Source organism: Schistocerca piceifrons, chromosome 3 (assembly GCF_021461385.2).
Source record: "Schistocerca piceifrons isolate TAMUIC-IGC-003096 chromosome 3, iqSchPice1.1, whole genome shotgun sequence".
NCBI lineage: Eukaryota > Metazoa > Arthropoda > Insecta > Orthoptera > Acrididae > Schistocerca > Schistocerca piceifrons.
The window spans coordinates 889,275,928-889,293,995 of record NC_060140.1 but is presented as its reverse complement, the minus strand read 5'-3'; the positions used below and the strand labels follow the sequence as shown (position 1 = coordinate 889,293,995).

Genomic DNA, 18,068 nt, shown 5'->3' with positions numbered 1-18,068 from the left:
AGAAATGAACAATTCAGGAGTGGAGAATGGGGTAACGTTAGGTTACAAGTATATGAATATTACAATCAAGTGTCTAGCATTTGCAGATCATTTAGTGATCTTTTCACACTCCATAGATGCAGCAGCAAAACAACTTAAACAACTGCACAGACAAGCAGCAAAGGCTGTATTTCAAATCTCCTTTGAGTAGACTCACTTTATGATGCACATAAAATTAGTGCTAAGAGAACATTATGTTGAACTCGGAAAAATCAAGCAGAAATAAAACTTTAAATACATAGGTCAATGGATACAGCCAAACCTATCAGAGAAAGAATGGGTTTTTGCCCTAAATGAGTGCCCTTTCCTCAAAGATACACCGTATTCTCAAAAAACACTGTGTTAAGGTGATCTTAGGGCCTCCCACGAAGATTGCAGTTTTACTCGGCTCTGTAAAGGATGATTTACTGTTTGTAAGGTGGGTGTGTATCAGATTCCTTGTGGAAATTGTGAGAAGACATACATAGATCAAACAACACACAGCGTTCACGAGAGATGTGTGGAACATCGAAGACACACATGCTTATCACAGCCAGACAAGTCAGCTGTGGCCGAACACTGGTACTGATACAGGACATTCCGTGAACTACAGTGATGTGAAGATTCTAACATCCACCTATTCCTTTTGGGATTCTGTCTTCAAGGAAGCTAATAATTTAATAAATAGAGGTAATGGTTTTAATTTGAACAAAGCATGGAATCCGGCTCGTGGGATAATTAAACTGCAGAGAAGTCCAGAATGAGATTTTCACTCAGCAGCAGAGTGTGTGCTGATATGAAACTTCTTGGCAGATTAAAACTATGTGCCAGACCAAGACTCGAACTTGAGACCTTTGCCTTTCACGGGCAAGTGCTCTACCATCTGAGCTACCCAAGCACATCTCACAAACTGTCCTCACAGCTTCAATTCTGCCAGTACCTCATATCCTACCTTCCAAACTTCACAGAAGCTCTTCTGCGAACCTTGCAGAACTAGCACTCCTGGAAGAAAGGATACTGAGGAGACATGGCCTAGATGAGTGGAACATCGAAGACACACATGCTTATCACAGCCAGACAAGTCAGCTATGGCCAAACACTGTATTCATACAGGACATTCCATGAACTACTGGGAGATGTTTCCAGAATGAGATTTTCACTCTGCAGCAGAGTGTGTGCTGATATGAAACTTCCTGGCAGATTAAAACTGTGTGCCAGACCGAGACTCGAACTTGGGACCTTTGCCTTTCACGGGCAAGTTACAGAGAAGTCATCACGGTGTCATCACCGCCAAACATGCATCGATATGCGAATCAAAAGTCTGTACGCCTTCGCTAAGGCGGCACGTGTGTAAGCGTACCTCTTTGCTGCCAACCAGTGTCTGCAACTCGCAAGTGCATACCACCACAGTGGGCCATAAAAGGCCATGCATGGCACCTTGTTCTCAGTCTTGTGACTTACACTGAGGACAGCTGGATGATATGTGGCCGAAATATCAGTGGAAGAAATTTTATTTGTGTGGCTGCATGTCCAAAACTAATGAACTAGAAAAAGAAACCTTCGTGTCAAGCATTAACAAAATGGAAATGGCGTATTAAGAAACAGAAGGCATCTACAATGAGAGGCTGATATCCTTAAATGCCGTAATTAAAGACTACTGCACTCTTATTTGACCAGAGTTTCTGTATGTGGCAGAGACTCTTACAATGAACAGGAAAAGTCTAATGGAGTAAAATGCAGTCAAAGAATGAAAGATTTTGAGAAAAATCCTCAATCCCATCAAAGAAAATAGTAAGAACAGAAGGCATTTCAACTATGAATTATACAAGCACACGGAGAAGTGGCACGATTTGGAAATGAAGGATTGCCTTTCATGGTCACTGAAATGAATGAGCCCAGAAAGCGTATCTAAAACTATATTGGCCTACTTTCAAGAAACCACAAGGGCATAGTTAACAGAAGTTAAAAAAGATCTACAAGAACTTGAAACTTCTCCTAAAGATGTCTATGAGCGTGACCCACTTAATAAAAACTACAAACACACAAAAAATTGCTCTGAGCACTATGGGACTTAACTTCTGAGGTCATCAGTACCCCAGAACTTAGAACTAATTAAACCTAACTAACCTAAGGACATCGGACACATCCATGCCCGAGGCAGGATTCGAACCTGCGACCATAGCGGTCGCGCGGTTCCAGACTATAGCGCCTAGAACCGCTCGGCCACACAAACACACAAAAGTTTGCAGGAAAAGCCAAGGCTGAAGACATGGAAGGCGTGGAGAAAAGAAAGAAAGAACAACAGTTTAAAGTAATGCAAGAGCACTGGGTGTCAGTTACGGTTCGGAAAAAGAGGCAGCTGAATTGATGTAGTCCCTAGTTGACTGAAATGAAGAAGGAAGAAGAAAATACGTCCAGATGCCTGGACATGCACTCCCAGTTCACCATTAAAATTACTTTTTCCTTTTAATTTCTTACACTATACTCTCCATATCCCCTTCTTCTTTTCATAGCATTATGAGGCTGTGTGGGCCTTAGCCTCTTCCCAAGTTTCTACGATTATGCCTTCTTCAGTCTGGTTCATTGCCACAAACAAACTACTTTTTTCTCCCATTATGTTCCTTTGGTTAACATTTTACTACATTTCAACTGTCCTTATGTCATAGCACAGAGTGGTTATGTATCAACTGAAGATCTACTGCAATGAATAAAATATGGATGATTATTTATTAATTACAAATATCTGAAATGAGGTTTGTTGGAACCTTGCTAACAAATGTACAAATGGAGACGAAATGTAAATCTCTAGTTTTTTCAAGCTCTAATAGATTTTATAATGAGCACAAACAAATAGGGAGAAGTAAACTAAATGCAGGTATAGTAGGTTGAAAGGTGACAGCGCAGAGAACATGGAGGTTCAGGAAAGCCTCTGGGAATTACAATGGAATATACGGAGATTCTGATTTAGCAACAATGAGTTGCATGGAAGAGCTAGGACAAGGACGAGAAAACTGTGGTGTCACCGCCAGACACCACACTTGCTAGGTGGTAGCTTAAATCGGCCGCGGTCCATTTAGTACATGTCGGACCCGCGTGTCGCCACTGTGTGATCGCAGACCGAGCGCCACCACAAGGCAGGTCTCGAGATACGGACTAGCACTCGCCCCAGTTGTACGACGACTTTGCTAGCGACTATACTGACGAAGCCTTTCTCTCATTTACCGAGAGACAGTTAGAATAGCCTTCAGCTAAGTCCATGACTACGACCTAGCAAGGCGCCATTAACCGTATCTGAAGATAGTCTTATTTGTATTATCAAGAGCGATGTACCACAAGGATGGAATAAAGTTAAGTATTCGAGGAGCTGCATACTTTTCTTATTAGCATTCACTACTTATCCTGTTCCAGAATTCACGCCCGCCTGCGTTAGATAGCGTGCATTTCGGCCTCCTCTATCTACAAGGTGTTGGCACATTTGCCAACACATCAAAAACTTTAAACAAATTACAAGCTGCATACAGGAACACAAAATTTCTTTTCTTCTCTCTCTCTCTTTTTAATAGTAAAAAGAGAAGATTAGGAGTTACTGAATTGGGACGAGGAGAGAGAAATAAACAAAATAATTTTGAACTTATACGAAAATACCAACAAGAGACAGATATCAATAAATACAATAAATACATGATGAAATTTTAAAAAAAATTACAATATTTCTGGTCCTCACTAGCATTAATTTTTATATCTGACTATGTGACTGTGATTTGAAAGTAACTCAAAGGTTAAGTAAAATGTTAATGTAGATACTGTAAGAACCAGGGAGGGTTTTCTTGCCTGGAAGAGAGGGGGGCAGGAGGCAATGGAATTATAAGTTTAGAAGTGGCAAAATTATACAATGGAAACAGGAAGAAGATGCAAGTCACGGAAGAGAGGCAGATTAAGTACAGGGGAACGAACACAGATGACAGAAAATACAAGAAAACAAGGTAAAAAGGTGGGTGAGGAAAATAAATGTGGAAACAAAGACGGAAGAGGGAAAATTAGGGATTGGGGGAGTATGGAATTAGAGAGAGAGAGAGAGAGAGAGAGAGAGAGAGAGAGAGAGAGAGAGACGATAGTGCCAAGCAAGGTAATATCCACTGTATTGTAGAGCTTCCACTGTGACCAGGAACACTTTGAGTGAAGCTGTTGTCATGTCAATGGAACAAATGAAACATTTGTCACACATCCACTGGTACACGACACCGCTTCTTTCATTAACATAACTCTTTCCTTGAAAAACTATGTCTTTGACTGGATGAGATTACGATAGGTAGTGGTGCAAGTTGAGTCAGTACATAGGGAAAGTTTCACAGCACCCCACAATGAGAAAGCAACGTGTCAATGAGACGCACAGAATCTGAATTAGAATGGGCTGGAAGGCTGCCCGAAAGCTGTTCTGGATGGTTTGTGAAAACTTATTTATAAAATGGACCTTGTTTAAGGCATGTCATCTGCATTCATACTCTGCAAACAACCATGAAGTGCATGGTAGAGGGTACATCCCATTGCACCAGTTCTTAGAGTTTCTTCCCATTCCATTCACATAAGGTGTGCTGACTGCGTGGCTCTGTGCGTACTATAATTATTGTAATCTTGTCCTCACAATCCCTATATAAGCAATATGTAGGGGGTTGTAGTATATTCCTAGAGTCATTGTTACGTCTATCTTCAATAGTCTGCCAGTTCAGTTTCTTCAGTATCTCTATTACACTCTCCCATGGATTAAACAAAACTGTGACCATTTCTGTTGCCCTCTCTATATACATTCAATATCCCTTGTTAGACCTATTTGATACAGATACCACACACTGAGCAATATTCTAGAATGGGTCACAACAAGTGATTTGTAAGCAATCCCCTTTGTAGACTGATTTATCCAGTATTCTAGCAATAAACTAAAGTCCACCACCTGCTTTGCCCAACACTGAGCCTATGTGATCATTCCATTTCATATCCCTACAAAGTGTTACACTGGGCAGGTATTTGTAGGAGTTGGCCGATTTGAACTGTGACCCATTGATACTATAAGCAAAGGATGCCAATTTTTTTTGTTCTATGATGTGCACAATTTTACATTCCTGGACATTTAAAGCAAGTTGACAATCTTTGCACCACTTTAATATCTTATCAAGGTCTGACTGATTATTTATGCAGCTTCCTTCAGACAATACTTCTTTACAGATAACTCATCATCTGCAAAAAGCCTGAGGATACTACTAATATTGTCCATAAGAACATTAATATACAACATGAACAGCAAGGGTCCTAACACACTTCCTTAGAGCACACCCGAAGTTACTTCTACATCTGACGGAAGACTCTCCATTCAAATAACATGCTGTGTCCTCCCCACCAAAAAGCCCTCAGTCTAGTCACAAATTTCACTTTATACCCGATACGGTCGAACTTTTGACAGTGAGCGTAGGTGAGGTACTGAGTCAAATGCTTATTAAAAATCAAGAAATACTGCATCTACCTGACTGCCTTGATCCAAAGCTTTCAGTATGCCATGTGAGAAAAGTGCAAGCTCAGTTTCACATGATCAATGTTTTCGGAATCCATGTTGGTGGGCATGGAGGAGGCACAGTGTTCGAGGTACAACATTACGCCTGAGCTCAGAATATGTTCTAAGTTTCTACAATAAATCGATGACAAGGATATTGGGTGAGAGTTTTGTGAATCACTTCTACTACCTTTCTTGTAGATGGGTGTGATCTGTGCTTTCTTCTAACTATTGGGAATGTTTTTTTTGTTCGAGGATTATAGTTACAAGAGGCGTTAACTCAGAGCAAATTCAGTATAGAATTTGATACGGATTCCATCGGGCCCAGCAGCTATGTTCAATTTTAACAATTTCAGCTGTTTCTCAATACCCTGATATTAATACTGATTTAATTCATGTTTTCAATGGTACAAGGATTAAATTGGGGCATTTCTCTTGGGTTTTCCTTTGCACAGGAACACTTCAAAATACGATTAAGTATTTCAGCTTTTGCTTTGCTACCCTCAATTTCAGTTTCTGCCTCATTTGTTAGGGACTGGGCACTAACTTTGGCACCACTAACAGCCCTTGCATACAACCAGGACTTCTTTGCGTTTTATGGAAAATCATTTGACAATATTCTGCTACGGTAGTCACTGAGGACTTCACACACTGCTCTCTTGACAGCCAAATGTGTTTCATTCGGCAACCCTCTGTCTATAGTCCTAGTCTTTGTTTTACACATATTATGCAGTAATCTCTATTTCTTTAGAAGTTTCTTTACAGTGACTGTCGTCAGGAAATCTTAGCTCCAGCAGAAGAATACACTCCACAATACAATGAATTATTGGTGGCCAAAGCTTATTTTCAACCAAATTTTTATCTTGGTACTGTATACAATTAACCCATGTTTCCAACTCATACATATATTACATATTATAGAAACTAAACCTTAAAAACTAAATAATGTACTCACCTGGTGGACCCTGTATTAGACACACTTTTGGTTCCTGATGTCTACAAACTTCTGCACACTTTAGAATAATCTCTGCCTGCTTCTCATTTAAGTTTTCCTGTAGAAAGAAAGAAAACTCTATAATGTTTAAGCGAAAAAGGTAATATACTTATGTCCAGCATATGTAATATTTCTTTATGTATATGCTCTTAGAACTGCCTAAATGTAATTTCCCACATGTAAGCAACTGCTAAACTTCACTATAAGAAGGCTGACTCCACAGACTCCAGTAGCTATCAGCCAGTCTCTTTCCTTGTGTCAGTATTAAACATTTTTGAGAAGGTATTCGAGGGTTGGCACTCACCTGTGCAACAATGGAATACTTAGCTCATTACAGCTTGAGTATCAAAAGTGCTACAATTCATATGTTTACTGAGTACATGATAAGAGTATTTAAGGATAAAATGTTAGCAGATAGAATCTTTTGCAGCTTATCAAAGCACCTGACTGTGTTCAATAAATAAAAGTTCCGTTTTTGTGGAATACATGATCCAGTATATGTCTTGTTTGGTCCCTAGTTAAGAAATATAATGAAGAAAGTTACACTACGTTACTTCAATCATTTGAAGAACACCACATCATCTGCACAGGGAGAAATTACAACAGGTCTTACAATGCTGCAATTAAAATTTTTGATAACTTACCCAGTCATATAAAATGTCTGACGTATAGCAAAGTATTTTACAGAACAAAGTCACTTGCGTAAAACTGGTTGTAATACAATGCAGCTTCTTTCTCTTCTCAAAAACAAAAATCACGCTGACAGGACATGGATTTCAGACAATTTACGAAATTCAAGTACAATGCTGAAGTGCTGCACTTCAAAACTGGTAAACTTGATCATTAATGCATTTTCATGGAAACAACTTTGAAGGCAATAGTAGTGGTAGGATCTTGGTACAATGTTAGAAGCATAGAGGGTGGAGGTGAGAGGGAGGAGGGGTGAGGAAGAGAAAGCAGGAAGAAAAGAAAGGCAGTGGGGATACAGAGATGATTAAAAATCTTAAATATTTTGTGTAACTCATTAACAACTCTTGGCAACTTATCTTTTTGGCTTAGTTCTGTTACACGGGTCATAAACAACACTGGTGGAATAAAACCTAAGGGCATGGTTTCAACGGTATCTCACTTAAAATGCCATGTACTGCTGCACTATGATACTACTCGAGGGCATTTTACAAACAAAATTCACTTACTTCGTTCGCAGGTAGTGGAGTAGTGGCAACAACAAATGCAGAAACAATAACAACATAAAATAAACATATTAACAGAATCTTCGGTTGGTTCTTGGTAGAACAACAAGAACTGGTGATTTTCATTTATTATAAAATAAACAAATTACATATGAAAACTAACTTCACTGTTTATTTTATTCTAAGATATATCACTTTTCTAAAAAGATAAAATCACCTTTGTCCACAATTTATTCCCTTCAACATGTGGTAAGTGATAGTCTCTTAAATTAGGACTCAAGATATGTCGGCACAAAGGTGATTTAGGCACTACTGCCAAAGCCTGGAACTGTCTCAAGTCAGACCGAAGGTATGAAATTATCTGCAAAAATAAATTATTCCTCATTAGTTAATGAAGTATTAAACATCTTTACCAAAAGCAGAAAGATAAAGTAATTCTAATTACCTTTATTCTTAAGTTTGTGCCTGTTTTATAGGCTCTTGCTTTCACAAGTAGCCTGAGAGTCAGCCTCACTTCCTGCTGTGTTTGCTGTGACTGGAATGAAGTCTCTGTTTGAAAATGAAGGAATTGGAAATAAGTAAAATAACTAGTGAAAAACAAAAGAGGATTTTAAAAAATGCCAAATGTTATTTGTACTAGTATCACCACCATCCACTCAGTGAACTCACAAATTTTCTTTGTTTATATCTTTATATGTTATGAGAATTCCATTAGCAAGAGGATATTACCTATACAACTCTTGTGCATAATATTACCATTAAGTACATTTTACGTATAATAATTCTCAATCAATAACAATTGAACGTGCTTTTATTAATGTGCTTGGAATGTCACAAAACAGTTGCAAATAACATTTACAAGCTAATAGGCGAAATAAAATTCCAAATTAATTTTTATTTCAGATTTTTCAAATACAATTAGTTCTGATGTGGCTCATCTATGAAGAGGAAAGTTAGAAGAGCTGTAAGAGGGCCAGGCCATGGCATTTAAAGTGAAGAAATATAATCTTCAGCACTCAGGATGGCTTTCTTTTTAACAAGTTGTGGTATGTAATCTTCAATATTCATGATGTTTCCCTTTTTTTTCGATATGTTTAACAATTGTTTTGTAAAAAGCTTCAGTGTATCAACTTGATATGTAGGAATGAATGCATGATTATGTGGTCAACACTAAGAGCAGCATTCTTGCTGTCAGGATTTCAAATGCAGAAGAAAAGGGAAGGTTTTGCTAAGTACCTATAAAAAGAATAAAAAGGAGTTGAACAAGGTGATGCTCTTTCCACAGTGCTTTTCAATGTGACCATAGAAGCATTATAAGAAAACTCCAAATACCTGAACACACAGGTATAAGGACAACACAATTGGCATGGAAAGTGTGAAAATATCCAAGATCAGAAAATAAAAAAACGTCGTATTTACTGCATGTGATACATCTCGAAGTAGGACCTATGCACATCGAGTGCAAGGAAGAGTGCCAGCCACACACACACACACACACACACACACACACACACACACACACACACACACACACACACACACACACACACACACAAAACGGGAAATTTAGAACACTCCTCTCCTGATCTGTATACTTTGTGTTCGAGGTTAGGCAGGGTTATTTTGTCAATTAGTTTTCAAAACAAAATTGGAAAAAGAATATGCACACTGTGTTTCAAATATTGTTACTTCTTTGTGTTGTTGTTGGTAAAAGGTGGATATGATGCGAGTTATTCACTGCAAAACATTCTATATGGGCAGGCCCAACTTCGAGATACATCACATGCAAAGGGTCACACACAAAAACTCTGTAATATTTTATTTCAAAAACAACATACTACCAGGAATTTTTTGAACAACACTGACCTTTAATTAATGTTATTGGACTAAAGTATTGTTTACAAATTATTTTACATGCCACTACTATTGTAAATGTAAATGATCAGGTACTGTTCCAAATGTTCAGTAGTAAGACTGTATCTTCAATCACTCAAAACATTTTCACTCTCCTGGAAATTGAAATAAGAACACCGTGAATTCATTGTCCCAGGAAGGGGAAACTTTATTGACACATTCCTGGGGTCAGATACATCACATAATCACACTGACAGAACCACAGGCCCATAGACACAGGCAACAGAGCATGCACAATGTCGGCACTAGTACAGTGTATATCCACCTTTCGCAGCAATGCAGGCTGCTATTCTCCCATGGAGACGATCGTAGAGATGCTGGATGTAGTCCTGTGGAACGGCTTGCCATGCCATTTCCACCTGGCGCCTCAGTTGGACCAGCGTTCGTGCTGGACGTGCAGACCGCGTGGTCTGGGAATGGTAGAACAATGGGTTCGATGACGGTTTGGATGTACCGTGCACTATTCAGTGTCCCCTCGACGATCACCAGTGGTGTACGGCCAGTGTAGGAGATCGCTCCCCACACCTTAATGCCGGGTGTTGGCCGTGTGTGCCTCGGTCGTATGCAGTCCTGATTGTGGCGCTCACCTGCACGGCGCCAAACACGCATACGACCATCATTGGCACCAAGGCAGAAGCGACTCTCATCGCTGAAGACGACACGTCTCCATTCGTCCCTCCATTCACGCCTGTCGCGACACCACTGGAGGCGGGCTGCACGATGTTGGGGCGTGAGCGGAAGACGGCCTAACGGTGTGCGGGACCGTAGCCCAGCTTCATGGAGACGGTTGCGAATGGTCCTCGCCGATACCCCAGGAGCAACAGTGTCCCTAATTTGCTGGGAAGTGGCGGTGCGGTCCCCTACGGCACTGCGTAGGATCCTACGGTCTTGGCGTGCATCCGTGCGTCGCTGCAGTCCGGTCCCAGGTCGACGGGCACGTGCACCTTCCGCCGACCACTGGCGACAACATCGATGTACTGTGGAGACCTCACGCCCCACGTGTTGAGCAATTCGGCGGTACGTCCACCCGGCTTCCCGCATGCCCACTATACGCCCTCGCTCAAAGTCCGTCAACTGCACATACGGTTCACGTCCACGCTGTCGCGGCTTGCTACCAGTGTTAAAGACTGCGATAGAGCTCCGTATGCCACGGCAAACTGGCTGACACTGACGGCGGCGGTGCACAAATGCTGCGCAGCTAGCGCCATTCGACGGCCAACTCCGCGGTTCCTGGTGTGTCCGCTGTGCCGTGCGTGTGATCATTGCTCGTACAGCCCTCTCGCAGTGTCCGGAGCAAGTATGGTGGGTCTGACACACCGGTGTCAATGTGTTCTTTTTTCCATTTCCAGGAGTGTATAAGCAGAAAAGAACCATTCTACATGAACTGAGATAAGTGGGCAGTATTTGAATTTGGGTGCCATGGCGGCACTTATTGTTTGTGGCAAAAGTCCGCTTGTCCCATTAATAAAACTATCAATTTGAGACAAGCGTTCAAAGTCTGGGTTATTGTTCAAAATATTTTCAAACTTTTCTTTTAAGTTTTCTCGGGAATACCTCTGGCAATAAGTTCACTAGACTAATTTTATTCAGTAACTGTACAGATACATTCAACACCAAAGCTTGAGTTTCAAGCTTTTTAATACTCACACTTATATGGGAAAAATGTGTGTTACTCACAGCTTTCTTTTTATACCAGAATCATTAAATGATTCCTTGCACTGGCAAACTGCCAAGGCTTCTACACTATCGAAGTCATTTACTACACCTCTGATGGCCTCAAAAAGCTCATTGTAAAACAACATAGCTTTGATCCCTGTACCCAAACGTGTTACTACTCGTTCAAGAAGTAAAGGCACATTTGGCAGTTTTTCTTTGTAGGTTTTGAAGTGAGCAGATGCCTTAAGAAACACTTTCTTTGTGGATGAAATCAGTTTATTTACATTCCCAAACATGGATCACACTTCTTCAGCAAGGCAAGGTACTTCGCAAGCAAAGCACGTCACATTAATCATATTGGGATAAACTACTTGAGGGCTTTTCCCGCTTTGATCATATAAGGTGCAGCATCTGAGAAAAACAAAACACCCTTAAATCTGCAGAAGATTCTGGAAATATTTTTCTAATACTCTCATTCACAAATCTGGTGATCGTAGAATGATTTGTCTTTTCAAGTTCTTTGTAGGCCACTAAATAGGAAGAGGAAGGCTGTTATTTTAACACACCAACCATTAAATTTGCAATGTAAAGGCCACTAATATTGGTAGTTTCCTCAACTGAAATCCAAATAATGTTGTCCTTGATTCATAGTGTATTTCTTCCACAGCATGTAGGTAAATTGTTGGTACGTAGTTTTTACGCAATGTTGTTTCATCTGGTACTTTTCGATTAAAGCTATATTTGCACAGGGAACCTTTGAGGATAGGATTTGTAAGTTTGAGAAGAGGAATATTCTTGCAATGAAAGCTTCACATAAATCCATGTTAAAGTTACCTTCAGAGGTTAAATCTCTGCTTCTGCTACTTGCCGCTGTCAAAAGTAGTTGCTGTGGGCCTTTCTTTTGCATTATTGCGATATGAAGATTTGTCTATTTGAAAGTTTTTTTTTTTTTTTTTTTTTTTTTCTTTTTTGCCAGAAATGTTTTTCGCTCAAACTTAACAACATAAAATATTTCCATCATACGTAAATTTTCTGGCATGGTTTGCTATCCACAAAACAGCACTTCTTTTTTCAGGCTGCACCGAACACAATACGTTACACCCTACACGTAAACACATTAAGCTTTGAACCAATAAAAAGAAAACTACACTTAAACAATGGACATGCGACTAACAACTACTGTAATTTAATTTAATTGTTACCGACACATGCGATATGTCAGAAGAGGAGATTAAGCGGGAACATGGGCGGTAGGCAGATTGGCTTTGACCTCCTGTGTTTTTTTTTTTTTTTTTTAAGTTTGCTAGCTAGTAGCCTCTCAGTTAGTTATTGCACACAGTTGTGGGTTGCAGTCACTCTGTGAGAAATGAAAATAAGATCAAGCTAGAGCCCGCCCATCTAGATTTTTGAAATATTGTAAAAGTAGAGTGAAAATATGCATCATCACTAGTTTTTAATTAAAATATGCAACAACAAATGAAAAGGAGCCAAACATGCAAATACATATTTGGATGTCTAGGGGCTAATATTAATACAGTAAATTCTATGTCCACTGAAATAAAAGCCCACATTTTGAGTGGTAATAGGTGTTATCATACGTTTAAAAAGCTAATTACTAGGGTGGTAAAGTGACAGCTCAAAATGATTTTATATAAAGTTATGATTAGGCCACAGGTTAATACAGATGTGAAGCATGGATGTTAACCAGCAATGATTAACAACAACTTAGAATATCTGAATGAAGAGTACTATGGAAAATTTATGGAGGGATCCAAAACAATGATGGTACCAGGAGAACAAGGGCCAATAATGAGTTGGATCACATCATGCAAGGAGCTGATACTGAAAGGCTAATTAAAAGTAAAAGAATAGCCTGGCTGGGGCACGACCTTAGGCTGGAGGACACAATAACAACAAAGGTCTTCCAATGGAAACCAACAGAAACAAGATTAAAAAGAAGACAACATAAATGACGACTGGATGATGAGGCAGGAAACATCAGAGCTCTAGGAATCAGAGGATGGAGAAGGAAAGTAAACGAGAGCATAGAATGGAAGGAAAACTGTTAAGAAGGCAAAGACCCAAGCAGGGTTGTGAAGCCAAAAGAGAATGAATGTCTAAATAAATGTAGATATCTTAAATAAAAACTTAGTGTAATGTTTACAGCTGAAATGGATAATAGTGTGTCTCTGTTCATATGTCATTAATTTGTTGGAACCACATTTCCAGTAAAAATGTTTTTTTATTGCCGTATGCTTTTCCTTTTCACCACCACCACCATCATCACTATTGTTTTCACTCTGATATTGCATATTTCATTATATCACTCAATTTTTCCTTCCCTTCCCCCTCTTTTTCTTTTAGATGACTTGATATGAATAAAAATAAAATACGATTTGCTGTGTCTGTATATGTGTTATGTGTGTGTGTGTGTGTGTGTGTGTGCAAGTGTATACCCGTCCTTTTTTCCCCCTAAGGTAAGTCTTTCCGCTCCCGGGATTGGAATGACTCCTTACCCTCTCCCTTAAAACCCACATCCTTTCGTCTTTCCCTCTCCTTCCCCCTTTCCTGATGAAGCAACCATGGGTTGGGAAGGTTGAATTTTGTGTGTTTGTTTGTGTTTGGTAGTATCTCTATCAACATACCAACACTTTTGTTTGGTAAGTTACATCATCTTTGTTTTTAGATATATTTTTCAAAAATGGTTCAAATGGCTCTGAGCACTATGGGACTCAACTGCTGTGGTCATTAGTCCCCTAGAACTTAGAACTACTTAAACCTAACTAACCTAAGGACATCACACACATCCATGCCCGAGGCAGGATTCGAACCTGCGACTGTAGCAGCCGCACGGTTCCGGACTGCGCGCCTAGAACCGCGAGACCACCGCGGCCGGCAATATATTTTTCCCCCACGTGCAATGTTTCCCTCTATTATATTAAAATACGATATGGATATTTATTTTCATGTTGTTTGTAGTTAGCTAGGCTAATGCCGCAGATATTAATTATCTATGTATGTACTGGAATGCATATTTCATTTACTTTGATTTTTTGGCTGGTTTTACTTCTTAGGTCTTCAATTCTCATAGAAATAGTAATCCTTTTAATTCTAGACTATGAAATGTTTTTAATTATCATCTAAACTTTTACAGCCAATTTATTTACAACCTGTTACCCACAGTAACGAGATATCCTATTGTACTAACTCATGGCTTGAAGAACCTCAGACAAGCCTAGAGACAACAGCAATTAAAAACAAGAACAAAATTAAATCTCAGAAAAAACATACTGCACAGGTACATGGTCAGTAATAAAGAAAATGATGACATTGCATTTTAATGATAATGACCAACAGCCTAATCATTAATATTAATCAAAGCCAGGCAAAAATTGAAGAACTGTACACTTCCAAATATGATTATATAACACGAGGCTCCCATAGCAATATCAGTAGACAGTAAATTTACAATAAATATGGAGGGCAAGCACTATTTATACTAGGCAGAGTTATTTATAAACATTCATTTGCTTTATAAGCTTGGCTTCCACGTGAGAAGTTCATTAACCGTTTATAAATGCTCAACATCAACATTAAGTTCTGTACTAGTCAGTCCAGTTATTAGCACAATACTGAAATATAAATAGCAAGGATACATACTGAATGACTGATTGAATGTATTTCTGCTGGACCTCTCTGTGTTCATATTTTGTACATATGCAAAGGCATTTGCAAAACAGCGTCCTCCTCGAAAGTCCTGTGATGCGGTAATGTCAGAAATAGGGCCACTGTTCTGTACCTGGGCTTCTGCAAGCAACAGGTCTCCAAATTTAGGATGATGATTCTGTAGTAGTTCCTGGTGTGATAAAGTAGCTGTGAACAGCAGAACAAAGAAAACTACATAAAAATATTAGTAAAGAACTTCATGATTTATTAGTTAACATTACTAATCAACATAGTTTTATTAAGTGAAAACAACGAAGTGCAAAAATTCCTCCAAAAATGGAATAGTGTAGATTACAATTCAATTTAGTACTGTCCCAAAAAAGAGACTTCTACAGTATGGTAAGAGATATGTAATCCCACACTTTTTAATTCATTTTAAGTGTAAGCACATAATAGCAAAAAGCTTACATTCATTCATCTACCTACAAATTTATAATTTATAACTTATAACTGACAAACATTACATCAATGTACCATTTGAAGACGCACACACAATCCACTAAAATGGCAAATTTCTGCAGTAACCACAACACAACGAGGTAAGATGTAAAATATTGTCACATAGCAAATTAACATCAACCACAAAGGACAATAATTAATAAATGACTATCCTTAGGGAGAAATGCACAAAGACCACAAAAATGGATAGAGAGCTACATGACTGGAAATTCTGAATGGCTGACTGCTTAGAGGAAGCTTGATGATGAAACTTAATGTATTTCTCTGATCACTTTGGTTAGTAGTTGAGAATCTATACTAATAACAATAAAACTGTAAAACAGTTGTGTCTATACAATGAAAATATTTGCCAAAATCTGATTGCCAATGATGTAGGGAGTGTAACAGAAAACAAAAAGTCTATTTTTAAAAACTTTGTCGGTTTGTTGGAATATGCTAATCTCCAAAACTACTGTAGTCGAGTTGACATATGATGATCCCTTACAGCTAACACCACTGTAGTTAGCTTTCAACTGAGAAGCACAAACAGCTCTGGATAGAAACAATAGCCATCTATAAAGCTGTGACACACTGATGCATTACTGCAGAGACATTTACAGAATCATGTTACACGGTTGGTTGAGATAGGCATGTGAAACATCTATGTGCAGCCCACAACAACTGTCAGGGATCAACTTATGTCAATTAAATTATAGACAAATTTTCTTAGCATTTTCACAGGTAGCTTGAGTGTAGTTTGGGGCAACATACAGACTTTTATTTCATCAAAATGTGATCACGGAAAAAAAATCTTAACTTACAAGTTTTAGGAGTCAGCTCAGCTTAGTAGTTCCAATGTTTACCTCAGTGACAATCATCTCAGCATTGTTCACTGAAGGAGAAAAGATGGTGGTGTTGGTTTTGCAGAACACACATTAATAAACAGGCACTGTTAGTTTTTTATTACCTCACTGACAGAATTATTTTCAGAAATTTATGACTAACCAGATTTAAGTGCTGTAATCTTATCTTAACAAATACAAACTAAATATAAATTTACTTGGCTAGGGCATATAGATTTACTAATGTCTATTAAAAACTTAATAAAATTGCTTTGCTTTTTTCGATAGGTTTGCTGTATATTTGATTTCTTGGCTAGGAAAAACGAATTTATTGAATTTGCTTTGTGATCTGGGAGCCTATTATTACATTTTGATTTTGCTTAGTTTACAAATATAATGTCTAGAAAATGGTTGAGTCTTTCTCAGTACACTAGAGTGGCTAAACAATGGAGGATAATGTGGTCTCAACAATCTACTGAATATCATGAAGTGAGACTTGCAGCAGTTCAAAAACACCAGGCTTTACCTCACTCTTTGGAAACTCCCTCCGAAAGCGAGACGACACAACTCTCGATCGAGAGCGTCACACACTATTCCTCACTACATACAGTATTATAAACAAGTCATCCAGCCATAGATACTTAGTGTTACCCGTGTGGAGCCAGAGCAGGCTACTAGTTACAGTAATAGATGTCTTAAGAATCAGTACTGTAACCCAAGACAATGTTCAGCCAGACAACTAACAGCTCTCCTATGAGCAAACAATGAATATTCTTACAAAATGTGTCTGTGTGCACCAAATACATACAGTAGCGGACTGTGTCAGTGGAGGGCACGTTCAATACAGAGGTATGTTAATAAGTTAACTGTCAATTCACAGACGGTGAAATTTATTTTGAATGTTTTCAGTTTTGGACTTCAAAAAAATGGCAGAAAACGTTTTTTAAAATTGTTTACTAAATGTTTTCAACTCCAAATACTGAATACAAAAGCTCTCTCCAAATAGAGTAGTCACCATCAGGTATCAAATTTTTTTATCAGCACTGCACACACTTATCATAGATTAGATTAGATTTAGTTTTCATTCCACAGACCCAAAAATAAGATGATTCTCATGGGTGTGGATCAAGTCAGAAAGTATAACATAAAACATCAAATATAATACTCACAATCCTGATCATTCATCAGGAGATTGTCGAAGCAGGTGAATACATTACTGTAAACTGGACCTGCCAATACTTACAGAATTAATACTCTGTCAGAATGAAACATATTTAAGCACTTTTAATAAAAATCATAAACAAAATACCTAATCTTGACTGTTGCAACCAACTGCTTTCAAAACTGAAATCTGACATTTTTACTTAAGCAGGTCTGACAATCCCTGTTAAGACATTCATCTATAGAGTAGAAGGAGTTGCCTATTAAAAAGTGTTTCAAACTCTCTTTAAACTGTGCTTTATCTGCAACCAAGTTTATTATGGTTGCTGGAAATTTATTGAAAATGTGTGTTCCTGAATACTGGACCCCTTTTTGGACCAAGGTAAGTGATTTAGGTCTTTATGTAGATTTTTCTTACTCCTAGTACTGATATTGTATATTGAGCTATTTGTTGGAAATAGAGGTGTATTACTCACAACAAATTTCATTAAGGAATAAATACATTGAGAAGCAGTGGTTAGAATAAAAAGTTCCTTGAACAGGTCTCTACATGATGTTCTTGAATTTACACCACAAATGAGACT

At 38.6% G+C, this 18,068-nt stretch overlaps 1 protein-coding gene across 1 annotated transcript in view; it reads right to left on the bottom strand.

Moving 5' to 3' along the window:
* LOC124789746 overlaps positions 1-18,068 on the bottom strand; it is a 257,297-nt gene that overhangs the window by 97,656 nt on the left and 141,573 nt on the right. The window contains exons 9-12 of the mRNA XM_047257199.1: positions 14,978-15,190; positions 8,193-8,296; positions 7,965-8,108; positions 6,516-6,612 (exon numbers count right to left, since the gene is read on the bottom strand). Coding sequence (XP_047113155.1) covers positions 6,516-6,612; positions 7,965-8,108; positions 8,193-8,296; positions 14,978-15,190 — 558 coding nt within the window. The remainder of the gene's footprint in view (positions 1-6,515; positions 6,613-7,964; positions 8,109-8,192; positions 8,297-14,977; positions 15,191-18,068) is intronic.